This window comes from Pelophylax lessonae, assembly GCF_965119305.1.
Source record: "Pelophylax lessonae genome assembly, chromosome: 6".
Taxonomy (NCBI): domain Eukaryota; kingdom Metazoa; phylum Chordata; class Amphibia; order Anura; family Ranidae; genus Pelophylax; species Pelophylax lessonae.
The window spans coordinates 192398633-192419596 of NC_138773.1; the positions used below are offsets into that span (position 1 = coordinate 192398633).

A 20964-nucleotide genomic window follows, 5' to 3' on the forward strand; every position below is an offset into this window, starting at 1 on the left:
AGACCATTATGACATATTTGCTTTTTAGTGCACCCTCCTGAAGGGATGTAAAGTCTTTGCCCACCCTCATTGCTCCTTTGCCACCAATGAAAACTTTTCTCAATCTACTTTCTAGTCTGGGGTCTTCTGTCTTTAGCCACTGGTGGACTATGGATGGTGTCACCCATGCTCAAGGGAGTTGCATCGATCCTGCAACCAGTTCTTACTTCCGTCATCCTTCAGATGCCACAGGGTTTTACTCTGAACTATGCAACCACTGCAGTCAGTGTAGAGTGAAAAAATAATTGTTAGCAGCAAAGGCTAAAGGTTTGAAGGCAGAAGGGACATGAAAGTCTCTTCTGCCTTGCCATAAAACTATTCCTGCTAACATTTTTTCAAATTCAATTTTAGTTCCGCTATAAAAATTTTAAATGTTTCCTAATTAAAACGTACTATGCATAAAACCACCAAGGTCCCATCATTACAGCATTATTAATATTAGTTGTAATTCTGCCAATGGAGATTAGAATAACTAGACATATGGTCTAATGCAGCTACAACCATATGATTACCTGGCATAAGGGATACAATTTTACATTTGTAGTTTATTATGAGGTCTAAATGTAGGGGTATTATTTAGTTGCATAGATACGTGAAATATTAAGACTGTTTGTGCTATTGGTAAAATATACTAACCATGTGCATTCTTTTCTCAAGGACTGTCACAGATCCTCACACTGGTCCTTGATGAGTTGGGTCTGTTCTACCACAGAGATGTCAATGGAATTGGAGTACTGTACAGTTTATTACAGGCCCCATGGCTGCAGTCTTTACTTAAGGTATAAGCCTTACAGTATTTAATAGGAGATGGGGAAATTACGTGGGCAACTCTCTTTTCAACGGATATATACAGATGCATCTAAAATATTAAAAAAGTCCAAGCCATTTAATGTAGGTGTTTAAAAAGCAGCATCGTGTTGCTATAAACATCATAATAAGGGTTGTCGTGAAGCATTGTGGTTGGTTTACTAGAAAAAGGCTTATTTTACATAAAAACTTTTGCCAGCTTGATTTCCACCCAAGTTTCAACTCAACCTTTTTTGAAGGAAAAAAAAAAAACAATTCTCTCCAGCTCTGTTATATACTCTGCAGGGATTTTGGTGTTTCCCATTGCAGCATCCTATCTCTTACCTTTTATGTATAAACACACAAATGGAATCCACTCACAATATACTTCCTGAGTGCAGATTGAAGAGGTTTTAGGCCATAGTCACTGCTCAGTGCCAAGGTAATAATCAAAAAAAGGAATTCCTATGGAAGTTACATGCAGTTAATGTACAGACTGAAATTCTGTTATTCTGGCTGCCAAGGCTACAAGGAAGCCACGTTTCCATTTTTTGTAAATCATAGCTATATACAGATTAACATGGAAAGGCCATTGGTATAGTCCATCTCAGAGTGTGTCTTTTTGTCTTTCCTCCCTCTAGAGAATCCCCACTTATTTTTTATTTTAATTACATAGCTCCTGTAGGAAAAAATCTTTTATTAAGTCTAGCTGAAGTCATCTCCCTGCTTCACTACCAGTGTATTTTTACAGTAACAGTGCATATATATAGCAATATAGCACTGATTACTGTAGAAATGTCACTGGTAACCCCAAAAGTGTCAAAAATGTCAGTCAAGGGTCCGATCTGTCTGCCGCAATGTCGCAGTACCGCAAAAAAATCGCAGATCGCCGCCATTACGCGTTAAAAAAAAAACCAACAAAAATGACAAAAATCTTTCCCTTAGTAAACGCAATAACTTTTGCGCAAACCAATCAAAATATGCTTTTTGCAATTTTTTTTACCAAACATAGGTAGCATAAAACAAATTGGCCGAAAATGTTAAAAAATTTTGATTTTTACATTTTTTTTTGGGGGGAATTTCATATAAAAAAAAGGGAAAAATATTGCTATTTTTGCAAAATTTAAGCTCTTTTTTTGTTTATAGCGCGTGATCAAAAAATCGCACAGGTGATCAAATACCGCCAAAAGAAAGCTCTGTTTGTGGGAAAAAAAGGACTCCAAATTCGTTTAGGTACAGCGTCGCACGACCGCGCAATTGTCCGTTAAAGTCACGCAGTGCCGAATCGCAAAATACCCCCTGGTCAGGAAGGGGGTAAAATCTTCCGGGGCTTAAGTGGTTAAGAGACCCGTCACCCAGGCCACGGATAGCCAGCTAAGTTGACTGGTAAACCTACAAGCCATGTAACAGCATGGGCCTCAGTAGCTAGGGGAGATTTTTGGGATATCAGTGTCTACTACAATGATTTCCAGCTTCCAGTGGAATCCCACCCGTATGGTATATGTGGCTGGAGTCTGTAACTATATATAAAATGCCATACCCGGAATTTTTCTTTAGTGTATTTTAAAAATGTGTACATTCACAAAACTGTTTCAAAGTTCATTTTAAAGGCCATAGCTTTGTAACTGATGGCAGAAACAATACTATGGAAACCTAATACCCACCAATGGCCATGTTACAAATCCCAATAGATTCCACATTACAAAACCTATATGTATAACATCCAACATGTTTATATCTTTTATCCTTTTTTGCTGAGTTTTTACTGTCTATACAGTGCATAATGCCACTTGTTCTTTCCTGCAGGTCCATGACTGCCTACATCAGTACATAAGAAAAAGGCCTATGCCTGTTGTACCCAAAGCCCGAACCCTATCCAGTGAGGTTAGTTAAAAAATCCAACAAATGTCTTTCCTCCAAACCAACATTTTTTTCAGTGTTTTTTGCCTTTTCACTTTATTCAGTTATTTAAGTGCACAAGTAAAACATTATTAGATGTGCCATATGTTCACAACAGATTTAAGCCATACTTGTCAAGACAAGGTAATTCTATCAGTTTGCAACCTGGGGCTGAGCTTTACAGTGTTGACTGAAAAGGAGATATTTTGAAATGTTTACTGTATGTAATTGTATGTAATATTGTATGCATGCCACTGCTGGGATTCTCTAGTGGGTCTTAGACTTCCTGCTGTTATCAAATTTTACAGCACTGTAGATTTATGACTACTGTATTACAGTATCTTCACAAGTCAACCGTATACAATTGCAGGTTCCAATGTTTGTCATCGCACAAAAAACATATTCAGTACATCTTTGCGGTATCTGCACATTTTCCTATGTTTTATCCCTTTAAGGCTCCTTTCACACTTATGCGACCTAAAAGTCGCACAATTTTGCTGTGATTTTGCAGTGATTTTGCCATGATTTTGACTGGACTTGAACCAATGCCTGTGTCTATGGACCTCAAAAACGCATTAAAATCTGCCCAACATAGTGCAGGGACTACTTTGAAGTCATTGCGACTTGAAGTCGTACAGATATGAACGGTACTCATTGGAAATCATGGAGTACAACTTGTCATGCAACTTTGCAGTCCCAAGCCGCAGGACAAGTCGCACAAGTGTGAAAGGGGCCTAAATCAGGAACTATACTGCATCTGATCACCACAAACTAAAAAAACTAGGTAAAATATATATATACATTTTTTTTTAAAATTCTTTTTATTAAAAGTGTAACATTACAAAACAGCAGCTAGAAAAAACTGCAGCGTATTAAATTCAAACCTAAAAGAAAAAAATATATATAAGAACACAAATTAGCCTTTTTAACATATGTCAGTGTTGGGGTCACCCCACAAGATGAGAGACCTGTGACCAGTGAAATACCATCCCCTCAAATAACAATTATGTTTAACTAAGTTTTAATATTTGAAGCAAACTCACTTATCCACCCATGTCTCCATGATTAATTTTGCTGAGAAATCACTTTGAAAAACACCCCCTAGCATTTTTCACTGTGGCCATATTGAGAAAGGGCAGATGATTCAGGTAGAATTTACTTCATGGAATCCATCTTCTCAGCTGTGCAGTCTGGAGGGTGTGCTTAGCTGAAAAACCCCCTCCTTCCATTCTGAAGACACCTGAATTGCTTGATATTGTTTGTTTAGACCTCGAAACCAGAAAGTAACTGAATAAATAAAAAAAAAAGTTTAAAACAACTAAACATGATATATTTTCCTGTCTATTTGCTAATTCTAACATTCTGAATATTTGCTCTATTTGCTAATTCTAACGTGTCAAACACAAGGCTCGCGAGCCGAATCTGCTCCTTTAAGTCATTTCATGTGGCCCTCGCACCCAGGACTTTTTCTCTGATCATCCTATTCTCGCTCATTAACATCACTTGTAAACACAAAAGCCTTCTGTGTTAACAAGGACAATTTTCCTCTTGGTGGCTCTCACAGATCCCTGCCTGCCCTGCACTCACAGCAGGCACAAGGGAGATGCCGATGCAGGTGCAGTTTGGGATGGGGCGTCAAGTGGTAGGCTGCACTGTGATCCCCATCTGTGGCTGGGTGCACAGATGCCAACCAATGATCTCCTTGCAAGTGAGAGAAGCAGAGCTGCCTATACCGCTGGGACGTACTAGAGCTGAGCCAGGGAAATGAGATGAGAGTAAGCTTTTGGGGGGAAGGAGAGATGAGGGCTGTGGAGGGAGATGTGTGCAGAGACGGAGGCTAGGGGAGAGTGGTGCAGAGGTCAGAGCCAAGGAGAGGGGGAAGTGTGATGTGGACAGCCTGTGAAAGAGAGCTGAACTGCACTCTGTACATAGCGCATCCCTGTAACCTGCACTCTGTATGTAGCACACTCCTCAACCCTGCACTCTGTACACAGCACTTCCCTGAACCCTGCACTCTGTGCATAAAGCACCCCTGAAACTGATTCTGTATGTAACGCACTCCTTAACCCTACACTCTGTACACAGCACACCCCTGAACTCTGCACTCTGTGCATTGAGCACCCTTGAAACTGCACTCTGTACATAGCACACCCCTGTACTCAGTGGTGGGATTCAAAAATTTTAGTAACCAGTTCCAACTTTCCCAGCAGAATGACCAGCGTGCCCCCTTTCAATGCACAGTGACCAGCGTGCCCCCTTTCAATGCACAGTGACCAGCGTGCCCCCTTTTAATACAGAATGACCAGCGTGCCCCCTTTCAATGCACAGTGACCAGCGTGCCCCCTTTCAATGCACAATGACCAGCGTGCCCCCTTTCAATGCACAGTGACCAGCGTGCCCCCTCTCAATGTACAGTGACCAGCGTGCCCCCTTTCAATGCACAGTGACCAGCGTGCCCCCTTTCAATGCACAGTGACCAGCGTGCCCCCTTTCAATGCAGAGAGACAAGCGTGCCCCCTTTTCAATGCAGAGAGACAAGCGTGCCCCCTTTCAATGCACAATGACCAGCGTGCCCCCTTTCAATGCACAGTGACCAGCGTGCCCCCTTTTAATACAGAATGACCAGCGTGCCCCCTTTCAATGCACAGTGACCAGCGTGCCCCCTTTCAATGCACAATGACCAGCGTGCCCCCTTTCAATGCACAGTGACCAGCGTGCCCCCTTTCAATGTACAGTGACCAGCGTGCCCCCTTTCAATGCACAGTGACCAGCGTGCCCCCTTTCAATGCAGAGAGACAAACGTGCCCCCTTTTCAATGCAGAGAGACAAGCGTGCCCCCTTTAAATGCACAGTGACCAGCATGCCCCCCTTTCAATGCACAGTGACCAGCATGCCCCCCTTTCAATGCACAGTGACCAGCGTGCCCCCCTTTCAATGCAGAGAGACCAGCGTGCCCCCTTTCAATGCACAGTGACCAGCGCTGCTTGCCCCCTTTCAATGCACAGTGACCAGCGTGATCCCCTTTTAATGCAGAGAGACCAGCGTGCCCCCTTTCAATGCACAGTGACCACAGCATTGCCCCCAATCATTGCAGAGTGCCACAGCATTGCCCCCAATCATTGCAGAGTGCCAGCCACAGCATTGCCCCCAATCATTGCAGATTGCCAGCCACAGCATTGCCCCCAATCATTGCAGAGTGCCAGCCACAGCATTGCCCCCAATCATTGCAGAGTGCCAGCCACAGCATTGCCCCCAATCATTGCAGAGTGCCAGCCACAGCATTGACCCCAATGATTGCAGAGTGCCAGCCACAGCATTGACCCCAATGATTGCAGAGTGCCAGCCACAGCATTGCCCCCAATGCCCAATGATTGCAGAGTGCCAGCCACAGCATTGCCCCCAATAATTGCAGAGTGCCAGCCACAGCATTGCCCTCAATGATTGCAGAGTGCCAGCCACAGCATTGCCCCCGATGATTGCAGAGTGCCAGCCACAGCATTGCCCCCAATGATTGCAGAGTGCCAGCCACAGCATTGCCCCTAATGATTGCAGAGTGCCAGCCACAGCATTGCCCCCATTGATTGCAGAGTGCCAGCCACAGCATTGTCCCTAATGATTGCAGAGTGCCAGCCACAGCATTGCCCCTAATGATTGCAGAGTGCCAGCCACAGCATTGCCCCCCAATGATTGCAGAGTGCCAGCCACAGCATTGCCCCTAATGATTGCAGAGTGCCAGCCACAGCATTGCCCCTAATGATTGCAGAGTGCCAGCCACATCATTGCCCCCAATGATTGCAGAGTGCCAGCCACAGCATTGCCCCTAATGATTGCAGAGTGCCAGCCACAGCATTGCCCCTAATGATTGCAGAGTGCCAGCCACAGCATTGTGCCTAATGATTGCAGGGACCCGCTCCCTGATTGGCCAGGAGGAGGATCCGTGTGACAATAGCGAATTCTCATTCGCTATTGTCACAGAATGGGCGTGTCGGGGCGCACTGCTCCGCTCTGCGGCTGCGCGGTCCGAGTGCGGGACATTCAATTGTACTGCGCGTCCTTAGACGCGCAGAGGGATTCAGCCGGTTCTGCGAACTTGCAGAAAGTTAGTAACTGGTTCTATGGAACCGGTGCAAACCGGCTGAATCCCACCACTGCCTGTACTCTGTCTCTAATGCACTCCTTTATTTATTGCCCCTGTAAGATCCTCCCACAATTTGGCCACAATCACTGTTTGATGAAATTCATTGGGGGGGGAGGTATATTTTATACAGTCTTACAGATTCAAGCGGCCCTTTGAGGGCAGCCATAATGCTGATGCAGCCCGTGATGAAGTTGAGTTTGACACCCCTGTGCTAGCAGCATAAGGATTAAAACATAGTCAATGTTGATTGAAAGATTGAAGTTCCACTTTAACCACCCTGCATGTACAGAATAATACCAGAACTGCACACAGCATTTAAGCCCTGTTGTGGGTGACAACACATGGCATTTTTGTGAACTATGTGGTGTTAGCCCTGTATCTTTTGCTAAACCACTCAACCTCTCCCATTCTCAGATATCTCTAAAATAGAAATGTAGCAATATTTCTAGGCCTTGAGCCTAATGTGGGTCTGCCATTGTTACCGGAGACACTTCCAACACATTTAAGTTGTGAACCCAAATGTGAGAACTGAGACAATGACCATTCTGGCATCTTGGTTTTGTTTTGTTTATTTTGTATTGGGGATGGGAGAAGGGAATGAGTGGGATACTCCTCTGGCTCAGCTAGGTTCAACTGGGACACTGTACAGAAAAATGCCTGTCGGCGCTGTCTTGACGCCAGCTGGTTGCCGGCCAAAGTTCCCTGGCACTTGAAGATACTGTTCTGCTGAACTGTGCTAGAACTTCGACTTTAACACACTGGTTAACTCAGAAGATCCAGGATGGTAGGACATTTGACTCCTGAAACTCTGTTTAGCTCAAAAGTCTTAAGATCTGTTCCCTCCAGCCCTTCACTGACTGAGGTAACTCCTTGTAACTGCTTGTGCTGCTGCAACTCTCAACTCTGTACACTTCACACTGTACACTTAACTCTTAATGGCCCAACCGCTGGCGCCCCCTTTACACTGCAGGGTCCTCTGACTAGGCATCCCCTCTGACACTTCAGGGTCCTCTGACTAGGCACCCTCTTTACTGCTAGCTAGCTCCTGGATCCCTTGGACCTTCACTGGAGTGGTCCCCTCACAGCTAGGCAAACCCCCAGGGGCAATTCACAGTACTCACGACCTTGGAAGGCTTTCCTGGAACTGAATCCCTCTTTCTCCGCTGGTCCTCAGCACACTGGATCCTTTCTGCAACTCAGCTAAGCTCTCTCTCTGCGCTCTCAAACCAGCCGCCCGAGACACCCCGATTTTTCTGACAGGAAGAGAGACAGCCGTACTCTCCCTCCTGGGGCTCTGCGTCCCGCCAAAGACGCTGTGTCATGCGTTCCCTTCAAACTTATACCCACTCCCAGAATCCTTTGTGTCAGAATCTGCCTTCTGGGGTAGATACAGGCCTGAATGTGTCTCTGATTGGGTTTCCTCCACTGCCCAATGCGAATCCTCTCATGGAGCCAGTGGGGAGACTCTCCTCTCAGCAGACACATCTGGGAGACATGACAGCCCAGCTGAAATCATGGCCCTGCTGTTAGGCAGCCAAGGCCCACTATACTTCACCTAGCACCTACTTTGTAGGGTGCTACATAAAGGTTAGTCCAATATAATAACTAGTAGAGCTAGGCAAAACAGAAGAGTGTTTAAAAAAAAAAAAAAAAGAAACAGGAAGTGTGCAGAGGACACAACATGATCTGACAAAATCAACAGGTTACATAACAATAACAGCCCATCTAGTTCAAACATCAGAAAAAAAAGGAAAATAAATAGAAAACCTCCATATACAGAATAGTATACCTATAGTTAATAAATTGTTATCCTAACTGTTCTACTCTGTTCTAACTGTTCTACTCCTTCAATAATTATTCTCAATACACATCTTTACACAATACACATCTTTACACAATACACATCTTTATTTTACACTGATCAGCTACAAAACTCATAACAATGTATCCTGCTTTCCTGATACACATCCTGCTTTTCCTGAGAGACATGGGATGCCTATAAGGTCCTTACCCACTTGCCGACTGCTGCACGACTATATACTGGGTACATCACTCGCCCACGAGCCTGTAGGGGGCGAGCGTGCGCTTCCGGCGGCGCGCTCCCGCCCCCACTCGTTCCCTGCTTTCCCCGCGCGTGTGACACAGCCGTCTGTCATTCTCCCTTAGATCATCACTGAGGCTATGCGATCCTGCTATATAGGATTGTATGTCTCTGTGATGATCTAACAAGCCACGCCCCCTGACAGAATCACGCCCCTAGGGACACACTTAACCCCTTGATCACCAATAAAGTTAACCCCTTCCCTGCCAGTGTCATTTTTACAGTAACAGTGCATATTTTTAGCACTGATTACTGTAGTATTGTCACTGTTACCTCCAAAAGTGTCAAAAATGTCAGTCAAGGGTCCGATGTGTCCACCGCAATGTCGCAGTCCCGCAAAAAAAACGCAGATCGCCGCCATTACTAGTTTAAAATAGAACAATAAAAATGACATAAATCTTTCCCGTAGTTAGTAAACGCAATAACTTTTGCGCAAACCAATCAAAATACCCTTATTGCGATTTTTTTTTACCAAAAATATGTAGCAGAAAACAAATTGGCCTAAAATGTTAAAAAAATTAGATTTTTACTTTTTTTTTTTTTTGAGAATTTCATATAAACAAATGTAAAAAATATTGTTAGGGCTCTTTCACACGGGCTTTCCGTGTGAAAGGTCCGCTGCGGGACTTTTTTTTCACGGAGCGGATGACATTTCTGTCATCCGCTCCGTAGGTCCGCATATCATCCCATCCGTTTGCGGATGATATGCGGACCTAATGTAAGTCTATGGGGGATTGCGGATGTCAGCGGATGACACTGCTGACATCCGATTTTCCTTCCTTTCCGTTTTTTGAACGGAACAAAAATAGGATTTTTTCTGTTCCAAAAAACGGAACAGAACTGACAGGAGGAAAATCGGATGTCAGCGGATGATATTCCGCTGGCATCCGCAATGCCATAGACTTACATTATGTCCGCAAATCATCCGCAAAAAAATAGGATGATTTGCGGACATACGGAGCGCCCGTGTGAAAGGGCCCTTATTTTTTCAAAATTGTTGCTATTTTTTTGTTTATAGCGCAAAAAGTAAAAATCGCAGGGGTGATCAAATACCACCAAAAGAAAGCTCTGTTTGTGGGAAAAAAAGGACATCAATTTCATTTGGGTATAGTGTCGCACGACCGCGTAATTGTCTGTAACATTCACGCAGTGCCGAATCGCAAAATAGGGCCTGGTCTTTGAGCAGCCAAATCCTCCGGGGCTTAAGTGGTTAAAGTGGGATTTCACTCTTTCAATCAACATTGATTATTTTTAATTCCTCATGCTACTAGCATTAGTATATAGTAAAGTTGAATATTTAATTGTTTCAAACTATTTTTTTTACATTTCTTCAGTTACGTCCTTGCTTCCAAGCCTAAGGAGAGGGGGGGGGGGGGTTCTCAGCTAAGCACATCCTCCCTCATGCATGCCTGAGCTAGGGGCAGATAGATCCCAGGAAGTAAATGCTACATGAATCATCTGCCCCTTCTCAAGATAGGGGTGTTTTTAAAGTGAGTTCTCAGCAAAATAAAGCATGGAGACATGGAGAGATTGTTGAGTTTGCTTTAAATATTAAAAATAGATTAAATAGCATTTTTAGTTTGTGGTGCTTAGATGCAGTGTAGTGATTTAATAACTAACAAAGCTTGCATAGCGTGCTTAGAACATAGCAACATTGATTTTAGTGAGCTTACAGAAAACAAAAACTAGATTCTTTAGCCCTTCTCATCTGTATCTTTCAATGTGTCAAGTAGGTCAATGCTATAAAAACATAATTGTTTTAGGTGTTGTTATTTTTTATTGAACTGTATATTGATTTCTATACTATGTGTACTTTTTCATGACTCTGCTTAATAGTTAGTAATGTTTATTTGGCAGGTAGTAAATGTACTGCGTGAGGCTCCACCTTCCTCTGATTCTCGGGAATTAAGACGTCTTCTGCGAGGGCCACACTTTAAGGCAAGCCATATTCTAGAGAAAAAAATATATGCATAACAAAAATGCATATAGCAAAGCAAATACTCTATATATACTACTGGATATGGCATTTTATACTGCACTGCAATTTACTCCTTTTTTACTCAGGCTCTCCTGTCTGCACATGATATTGTGGCACAGAAAGATTTTGAACCCATTCTTCCCCCACTGCCAGATAATATTCCTGAAAATGAGGAGGCTATGCGGATTGTGTGCCTGGTGAAAAACAAGCAACCATTGGTAAGATGTAATAGTTATGATGACGTTTGATGGTCATTTTGGTTGGAGTGAGCCTTTAAAACATGTATTAAGGACGGTATAGAAAAACACTCATATGTCATATTGTATAGAAGAACTTAAACTACAGAAGCTGACTTAAAGCATAAATATCCTTTAAGGTTAACTCTTCTTTTGTGGGGAAAAAATAGCACATAAAGAAAAAACAATATAGCGTATACAATTGCGACACAAATCATATTGTAATTGAATATTATTAAAAATGACCTTTCCTTTTCAATCTGCAGATGTTGTAATTTTCTGAAAATGCAATGCAATATGGCTACCTGTAGCTGTTCCGTACACAGAATGTGTACTGACCACACCCCAGAAACATAATTTCCTGCTTGTGTGATTGGCTCACCAATTTTCCCAGAAGTCTGCACTAAGATTCCCAGAAGTCTGCACTAAGAAAGTCAGATTTCTGGCATCTCCTGTTACAAAAATTTAATTTTTGGTGAGATACTCCCAATAGGAACACGTCTAAAGGGATGCAGGCCCAGCAGCTTTCCTCATTTGAGCCCTGCAGTTGCCACAGCTGATAGATTATTTTGAAACCACTCCCATTTTACCCACACAGCATAGAGAAACAAACAGGGATTTCTTCAAAATAACAAAAGGTGGGAACCTGCAACTACGTTTGTTAAAAATCTTGTAATGTACATCGGTCACCCAGAGGGGAAATTTTTTTTCTCAACAAAAGTGGAGTTACGCTTTAAATATGTTTCCTGGTAGAGTATCCTTAACAGACATTAAAGTCTACACGTCATAATTAACATATATACAGTAGTTTGAGGTGAAAGTAGAGATCACAGGGCCCACTAAGTAGCAGTTGGGCTATAATGCTGCCCTATTTTGCAACCTCTTAACATATCCCTGTCCATATACTGATAGTCAGAGGTGGGTTGAACACCATCCAAAATGCACATGTTACAGTCAGAGTCTGCAAATAGGCTGCAGGTACAGGAAAAACTACTGAGAGACTCCATTTTCTCTTTATTAGGCCTTGCTATGCTGAGCCTGTACTGTGTACTTAAGAGGAACGTTTCCTGTGATGATTAAAATGCCAGCAATATCCCGATAGCCCCAAAAAAGCTCAGACTTTGGCTACATTCGTTGGGGGCCTCCATTACTGTATGGTCTTTACTTTCTCAGGATTCAGGAGTAAGCCTTTTCTAGAGATGACGTTCTAGGAACAAAATCTCATGCTGAAAGAGATAGGACATACTGGGTTTGAGTTTCAAATTCCTTGTCCTCAGGAAGAGGAGCATTGTTCAGCCCGAAAACTGGCACTACCAAATGGGAATATTAAAAGAAGTCTACAGCCAGTCTGTTATGGTGACAGGAATCTGCCAATCCCCCACCATGGCCTGTCCTACGAACGCAAAGGATTTCTCAGTCTGTGGAAGAGGATAGGAGTCCCTCTGGTTTACACATTCAGATGCCTATAGTCCACACAAAAGAGAAGGGTATCATCCTTTTGCCTTTCCAAGACACCCCATGTTGCATTATCTGTTTTAGAATCTGCTTGACCTGTTGGTAGAGGTGTGGAAGTTTGCTCTTATATCTCTGCTGAATAGGAGGGCTCTTTCCTATAGGTATCTCATGTTGAATCCCATTTCTAAGTCATGGCCCCCATTTAAGAACACCTCTGACTACTTATCTGTTAGTTGCTTTACTGCTTCTAATCTAGTGGATTTCAGTTTTTTGTTATTCAGTGGTAGGAGTAATAGTATTTGCACTCCTGCCCACTCTCAGTACATTCCAGCCAACCACTGAGTTATATTCACTCTTACCACCTTGGGAACAATCATTTCAGTGATTAGGGCCAGTTCCGCCACTGATGTCCCAGGGATCAAGTGGGGTGGAGGAGTTTAACTAGTACCATACCTTTCTGAATCACTGTGAGAGTCCTGGCAACAAACATAATTGAGCCACTTCTGAGGGAAAGGGTATCTGGATGACAGTGATCCATGACGAGAGCCAACAATAATGGGGAGTATAAGCTCTTGATTAGGTGACCTCTATTCCAAGGGAAACCCTGATGAAGCCAGCTTTTTCCCAGATGTTTGCATAGCAAGAGTTAAGGCCCTCAATGCTTACTGAAAATGAAGCAGTTGCCTGGCCTCTTTAAGCAGGCCAAAGTGTTCCGGTCACCCCTTCAGTATCTTTGCCCTCAGCCCCTAGATGATATTCTTGCTCAACTTCACTTGCGGCCACCCTCTTCTAGTGGTGCATGTGATCACTATACCCACTTGGCCCAGGTCATTCCCATTCAGCTCCACTTTCTTGTGAAATTTGTTTATTAAAAATGTAAAGCATAACAATCAAGAATGTGTTCGGGTATCCAGCCAGTAAGAGTAAGACAACAAGCAAGCCATTTGAGGAAATATGCTCTATATCCAAACATAAATAATCACCAACAAGGCAATGGGCACAATGCCACCAATGTGACAGCTAGTATAAAAAATACATAGGTAACATATAGGAAGTACAAAAAAACCCAGAGTACAAGAGGAGATGTAGGAGGGCCTAGAAAACCCTGTAGGTGCAACACAGGGACTGGCAAAACACCTATGGTCCGCGAGGACTGAAGCAAAAGGAAATACCGCAAGTAGTCTTGCTATAAGGAAGTCAGATGCTCCATCGCAGGCAAGAAAACTGAAGAGTAAACAAGAAATGTAGTAGGAAGAGGAGGAAAGGAAGAAAAGGAAAATAAAAGGGGAGGGAACCAAAGAAGGAGAAGCGTCCCCAAGGAGTGGTGCAGCTAGCAGAACACACGGTTAGCACAAGCCACAGCTCCCCTTTCATCCAGGTAATCTTGGCTGTTTCCATGGGGAGCTCATTGCCAGCTGTCAATGAAATTGACTTTATACCTAGGCTTATCTTCTCAGGAAAGTACTCCTGGAACAATTATTTTGGTAAATTATTGACTTGCGAGCTGATATCAAAAAAGCACACAATCTCTTGGCCGTCAAAGCTTCCACAAACAATAGGACAGTCGATCGCCACTTCTTTGGTGCTTGAACAGCTGGCTTCCTCTGTATACAATTAAGGCAGTCTCTCTGGTGATGGCCCAACTTTTGACAGCCACATTGTCAGGAATCAGTAGCAAGGATGGCCAAATCTGTGTTACTACACTAGGAAACTGGGACCAGACTATATATAATATAGTATATATGTATGTATATATATATATATAAAGTGATTTATTTTTATTTTTTTTTACAAAACAGGGGTGCTTTGTTGCAGTCTGTAGCACTACAGTAGGAACAGAGCACAAAAACATGGTCTAGTTCAGTACACAGCAAAGGGATGCACACATAGAATATGGGTATGGCAAGCAATCAAAAGAAAAGGTAAATCTAAGCATAGTAAAACACAGCCAAATTACACATGTAAGTAACAGGAAAGAAGATCTCCTTCATAGGAAGGAGAGCCATCATGTACCCAAAGGGATAGTGTGGTGGAGGGGAAGGGTGAGAAGAGGAAGGGGGAGAGGGGAGGCGTAAGGAAAGGGGCAACAGATGGACAAAAGGAGTAATCAGAAAAGAGAGGGGGAGGGGCAAAGTGAATTTATTAATAGTAAAACAAAAGACACCCAAACACCAGCAAACCTTAAACATAAAGATATAGGTGAACCAAAAACCCAGTGACAATATACCTAACTAAATGACGTAACAGAATAACAGAAATCCCAACTATTGAACTAACTATATACAGTATATACAAGCATGGTAAAACTGAAGGTGCAGGGAATATATAAAAAGGGGGAACCAAAACTAGGACCAGAAAAAAGGGGGAGAAGGAACAAGGCAGCAGGGTTTCGTGGTAAAGGTACTGGGCAGAGAGCATGATCAAATAGTAGGAACAAGATAACAGCTAGCAGTATCTGACAGCAAGCAAAGCACTGGAGCAAGGTGTAACAGCAAAAGAGGGACTAAATACCCTACCAGCATCCAGCACCAGGTGGAGCTGATTACTGGGATCTGCTGGCTGCTTGGAGACCCCCATTGGTGGACACTGGAACTACAAACTTCCCCTCTGGGAAGCACAGTGCCAAAAGCAAGTGATCCAGGCCTTGGCACACACGGTGACCTGATAGGTGGGCCGCACAGTGCCAATAGTTGTTTATACACTGTTTGACTATAAATTTCTTCTAAGAAATTAATTATCTTGTCAAGGAAATCCTGGTCTTCTGCAGAGAAAAGCAGGATTAACCTTCTTGCTTCCCACTTGTTAATAGGGTTAATGGCCAGTTCTGCCTGCTGAGTGGGCAGGATTCCATATGATTGGATTAGGCCCTGTAATGTCTTGGCCCATTCACCCAATTCCCAACCTGGTTCTGACTACCTGGACAATTGTTGTGGCAACAATCTTGCAGGAATAAGCAGTTCATTATTGTAGTGGCGGCTGGTTGACTCCTCTCTAGAGTAGGTGACACACACAGAGCACAGCTCGGCCCCGCCCCTGCTCTCTCCTTATTGGCTTACTGGCTGTGATTGACAGCAGCAGGAGCTGATGGCTTCCGCTGCTGTGTGAGCCAATGAGGAGAGAGAGACTGGGGAGAGTGGCTGCTCTCATGCACATCGCTGGATTGAGATGGGGCTCAAGTAAGTATAAGGGGGGTTTTGGGAGATCTGCACCCAGAAGGTTTTTACCTTAATGCATAATTCAATGCATTTCAGTAAACAAAACTTGAGCTTTTGGAACCACTTTAAGTTCTTGCCCAGCTGCCTGCACCTGACAGTGGAGTGGCTCTAACCTGGGTGCAGATCACTTGCCCAGCTACCTCTTAACATCTGCAGCCAGGTTGCCCAACTACCTCATCAAGTGTGTTCTCGCTGAGCTGGTATTAAAGGAAAACAGAGAAATGTATCTTACCCAGGAACCAAGGAGTTAAAGGTGCCTACACCTGCATCTAAGCATGGTGAATAAATGGGCCTTCTGCTACATAGGTTCCTGCATCATCCTTCATGTCAGCTTTCTGTGGCCCTCTACACAGCTTTTTTTAAATATTAATTCAGCTGTCCCTCTAACTCAGTGGTTCTCAAATCCGGTCCTCGGGACCCACCAACAGGCCAGATTTGCAAGATAACTAAATTACATCACAGGTGATCTCATTTGCTTCTCAGTGATTGCAGTATTCTAGTCTGCATCCCCCAAAGTAATACTTAAAATCTGGCCTGTTAGTGGGTCCCGAGGACCGGATTTGAGAACCACTGCTCTAACTAATAGCATAACACTACTAAGCTCTCCAAGTAAAAGGCAAATTACCAACTGTGTAAATGAGAATCTTTTTTTTTTTTTTTAAGGGAGCTACAATTAAACGTCATGAAATATCTGGAGACATAATTGTTGCCAGAGTGATCCATGGTGGCCTTGCTGATAGAAGTGGTAAGAAATGTCTTTATATATCTACCATAGGTGTGCACAGCCTATTGCATTAGGGTGTGCACCTCAAATCTCAAACAATGCATATGTGTGTGTGCATGTGTATATATACTGAGCAGTGGATGGTGTCAGTAATTTTTATTTTTATTATTTTATTTTTTAATATTTTAAAATATATATATATATTTTATTTTTTTTACTACATTTTAGGAGCCCTGATAGGGGGCTTTGGTGAAATATCAGGGATTTAAACAGAGATGAGTATATGTGCCAAGGCACATCTAGCACACCCTATGCACCTGCTTATGAGATCTACATATTTATGTATTTGAATGCATACAGCTCTGATATTAGTACCCTATAATATATGCATTTTAAACAGAAGTGCTATTTAAAAAAAAATAATAATTATGTGTTGGCTTTTAAAACAATTATAGTCTCCTTGTAAGACATGTTGTTTAATCGCTTAAAAAAAAAAAAAAAATAAAGAAAAAAAAAAAACCCTGTATCATCTTGTCAAGCAAAATTTAAGTTATACAGAGATATAATAATATTTATTACTTTTTTCCACTAATGACAACCCGATTATAGGTTTATTGTATGCTGGGGATAAACTGGTGGAAGTAAATGGTGTTCCTGTGGAAGGGTTGGAACCAGAACAAGTAATTCAGATTTTGGTAAGGTTCAAATCTCTTTGTACCATACAGAAATAGTAAATTCAAATTGTGTTTTTTTTTTTTTGTAATTTAATTGATGACCTGTGCAAATACAGTTCCCAGTTAGTTAGCAACACTTTTAAAGGCTGCCTGTAGCCAGAATGTTTAGCACAAAGTGCGGAGGAGTTAAAGAACCAACACCCAGCTGTCTAAAGCTGACCATACATGGATCCAAATGTATCTGGTTCAGCAGGAACTGGACGAATTTCGATCCATCTTTGACCATTTCTGTTCATGAAAAGTTAATCTATCGATCGACTTCTCATGAACAGTGCTGCTGGAAAATTGCCATTCAATTAGCTGCAGTGCTGATCAGTGTATTCAACAGCGGGTTGGACAAAGTGGGGAGGATTCCCACATCCAAAATGAATGTGTAAATGGGGGAATCAGTTCAGAGGGCTGAACGAAAGAAAAAAAAAATGGAGCCATTTATGGCCAACTTAGGGATAATCAGTCCCTTTACGCTGCCTTAGACCTGACTGAAATCCCCTTCTGTTTTTGGAGATCCAGTGCCCCACACCTTTATTGTACTTTGTGTTATCAAAACCTGATCTAGCCATTCCTATCATAAAGCTGAAAAAATAGAGATAATATCGAGGCTGTTTTTGTTGAGCTATCTCTCTTAGTATGCTAGTTGTCTAGATGCTGATCCAAGGGCTTTAATGTTTTTTAGGCACTGACCCGGAACAATTATGCAGATCAGGAGTTTTGAACTTATCATTGACTTTCTAATCATACAGAGACAGTCAGAGAACTAGCATTTTTAGAAAGAGGTCAGACATGACAGCCCCCATAGTTCTCTCTGTACAGGTTTCTTTAAAGCTGTACTTCAGGCACAAAAAGTAAACTAAATATGTTTGGCAATGGCCACAAAGGATATAAATCAACTTTGTGTGCATCAAATGCATTTACAAACCCATTAAAGCTGTAGTATCCCGCTTTTTGACACTTTTACCTACAGGTAAGCCTATAATAAGGCTTACCTGTAGGTACAAATAATATCTCCTAAACCGGCATGGTTTAGGAGATATTTACAGTGCATGCAGCCGCTCGTGCGAGCGGCGCATGCGCTCTGAAGGTCCGGGGGGACCTTCAATTAGTTTGCCGGGAGCTTGCCGGAAAATCACTCCCGCGCGCATGCGCGGGAGTGACGTCATCGCGGCTCCGGCCAATCATCGCGCCGGAGCCGTCTCTTCCGGCCAATCACAGCGCCGGAGCCGCCGAACCCGGAGGAGACGGCGAGGGATCATGGCAGCGCCCGCAGCAATGTCCGGGGGTCCGTGACGGGGCTTCGTTCTAAGGTAAGTTACACATAATGGGCTAGTATGCGATGCATACTAGCTCATTATGCCTTTGTCTTGCAGGGTTTTTTTTATTTTTTTTTATTTTTTAGGGTTTACAACCGCTTTAATTATCTTGTTAAAGTAGAGGCAGCATTACCACTGGACTGCACATAGCCTGTGTAGAAAGAACCATTGTGGGAGGGACCCAGCAGATCCTCCCACCACAGACTTCCTGAAGAAGACGACAAAGGGTTGGATGCAAGACCAGTTACCCTGTAAAGGAAGAAAGAGTAGCAGTGACTAGTCCTTATCATAGAAATTGTGCACTTGGGCAATGGGCAGGAATTGATTCATGCAAGGTTACTGCACAGTTCTGGAAACATACAACCCCAGGATTTGAGTGAATATTTGAAAGCCTCTTGTATTTGAAGAATTGCGCTCACCTCCAAAGAGGCCATAAAAAATGTACCCAGATCTCTGACAATAGTACAGAGGCTACCAGTTCCACAAGCACAGTTCCACGCACACCAACAATTTAGGCTCAGTCTAGGGCAGTGATGGGGAACCTTGGCACCCCAGATGTTTTGGAACTACATTTCCCATGATGCTCAACTACAGTGCAGAGTGCATGAGCATCATGGGAAATGCAGTTCCAAAACCTCTGGGGTTCCAAGGTTCGCCATCACTGGTCTAGGAGATGTCTTTTTAGTATGTATTGCTGAAGAACATTGCCAGGAGAGAGGTTTAGGTTTCACATGATATGCCAAACCGATCAGTAGCAACAATAGGATGACAAACTTCTCCCAATAGCAGATTTTTTGGAGGTGACAGGGAATGGCCAGTATATCTAGGACTCTACAGCAACAGTCCATGTGACGGTACTCACCGTCACTGGGAGTGAAATACTGGTTCTAATGGTTTGGATTGCTTCAAATGGGTTCTGTGTTTACTTATGATAATGTGTATTGAACTTCAATGTCAGAGACAGGCTTTCCCTATTGATTGTGTATTGAGGTGACATGTGTATCCTGTTAAGCCTGTCTGTTAAATTGTTAAATGTTAATGAACTCACATTGTTTCTATCCAGATGGCTAGATAATTAGTTCAGGTTAATTCTATTTCTGTATACAATTTCATCTGCATATCATAATGTAATCAGGCAACTCCTGACCTGTGTGTGGTAATCTGCTCATGTGTGTATAAATTGAGTGTAATTCTGTTCAATAAAGGATAAGATTCCAGTACAAGCTAAGTTGTCAGCTAGCTTTGTATGGGGACGGCTGGAAAATTAGTAAGGGAGAAAAAAAAGATCCTTCTCCAGACCAGGACTTCCAGGCAGTGTCCTTCGGCAAATGTAATCCTTTAGCAATCTTCCTCAGGCCCTTAGCCCAGCAGCTGTTGAAGCCCAGACTGCAATTTCTTGTCTCAGTAAAGCTACCTCCAGGTGCAGCAGCCCCAAGAGAGCTGGAACCCTCCCTGAAAGGCAAAGAGCACTCTACTCAGGGGTCCTAAATATTTGTCATGTCCTCAGCCACCTTCTGGAAGCCTCCCTCCAGGACATAGCTGGAGCATAATAAATATTAATAAGTTATCTTATTTACCCTGCCCTATATTTTGGAAGCTGCTTCCAAAAGCAATTGGAAGAAATCAAACACCCAGCCTCAGAAACCCTGGGTAGACAAAAACAGTCAATTACTGCTCCATTAACTACAATGGAACCAAAACTAAATTTTCCTAGCAACCAACTAGAGGAGGGCGCTACAGTTTGATTTGCCTGGAGTTCAACTGTAAAGTGACCAGTTACCTATGATGTGGCTTAGAAGTACCAAATGATAAACTCTGCAGCTTTACACAGTTTCCAAAAACATCAAGCCAAGAACAGATGAGTAGGCCATGGGTCTGCAAAGGACACAACGTTTGGCAAAGGCATGTAAGATACTGTATGTAAGTTTATTCAAACAATGATTGCATAACAAAACGGTGATTGAAATCTAAGCAAATATGAAGACTCAGTTTTGCAGACACATTTTTCTTTGAACTCTGTCTTAAAGTGAAAAAGTCAAGAATAGGCATTTGTAACAACCCATATCTCCCTTCTTATTCATTATATAAAAATATAGCAATTTAACATAATCAATAATAATAAGTTTAATTTATTAGAATGGCATTGCCTTCCAGAGATGGATGTGTCTTCTGATATTTAGTTGTATTCTCCACCTGGTAAAGCAGAACTGTCATCCAAGTGTCAGGATGTAGGCCCCTGTAGAGGCTGACCTGTCCACTTCTTGAGCTCAATGCTAATAACCAACACTCTGAATATAAATGGGAACTGTATGAATGTAAACTTGTAAGTTAAAAAAAGCCTTAATTTTCCTT

General features: G+C 42.8%; 1 protein-coding gene across 1 annotated transcript in view; it reads left to right on the top strand.

Annotated features, from left to right (window-relative positions):
* MPP4 (MAGUK p55 scaffold protein 4) overlaps window positions 1-20964 on the top strand; it is an 85955-nt gene that overhangs the window by 11833 nt on the left and 53158 nt on the right. Inside the window, exons 3-8 of the mRNA XM_082260577.1 lie at window positions 697-818; window positions 2632-2709; window positions 10821-10901; window positions 11028-11159; window positions 16511-16592; window positions 17181-17266. Coding sequence (XP_082116703.1) covers window positions 697-818; window positions 2632-2709; window positions 10821-10901; window positions 11028-11159; window positions 16511-16592; window positions 17181-17266 — 581 coding nt within the window. The remainder of the gene's footprint in view (window positions 1-696; window positions 819-2631; window positions 2710-10820; window positions 10902-11027; window positions 11160-16510; window positions 16593-17180; window positions 17267-20964) is intronic.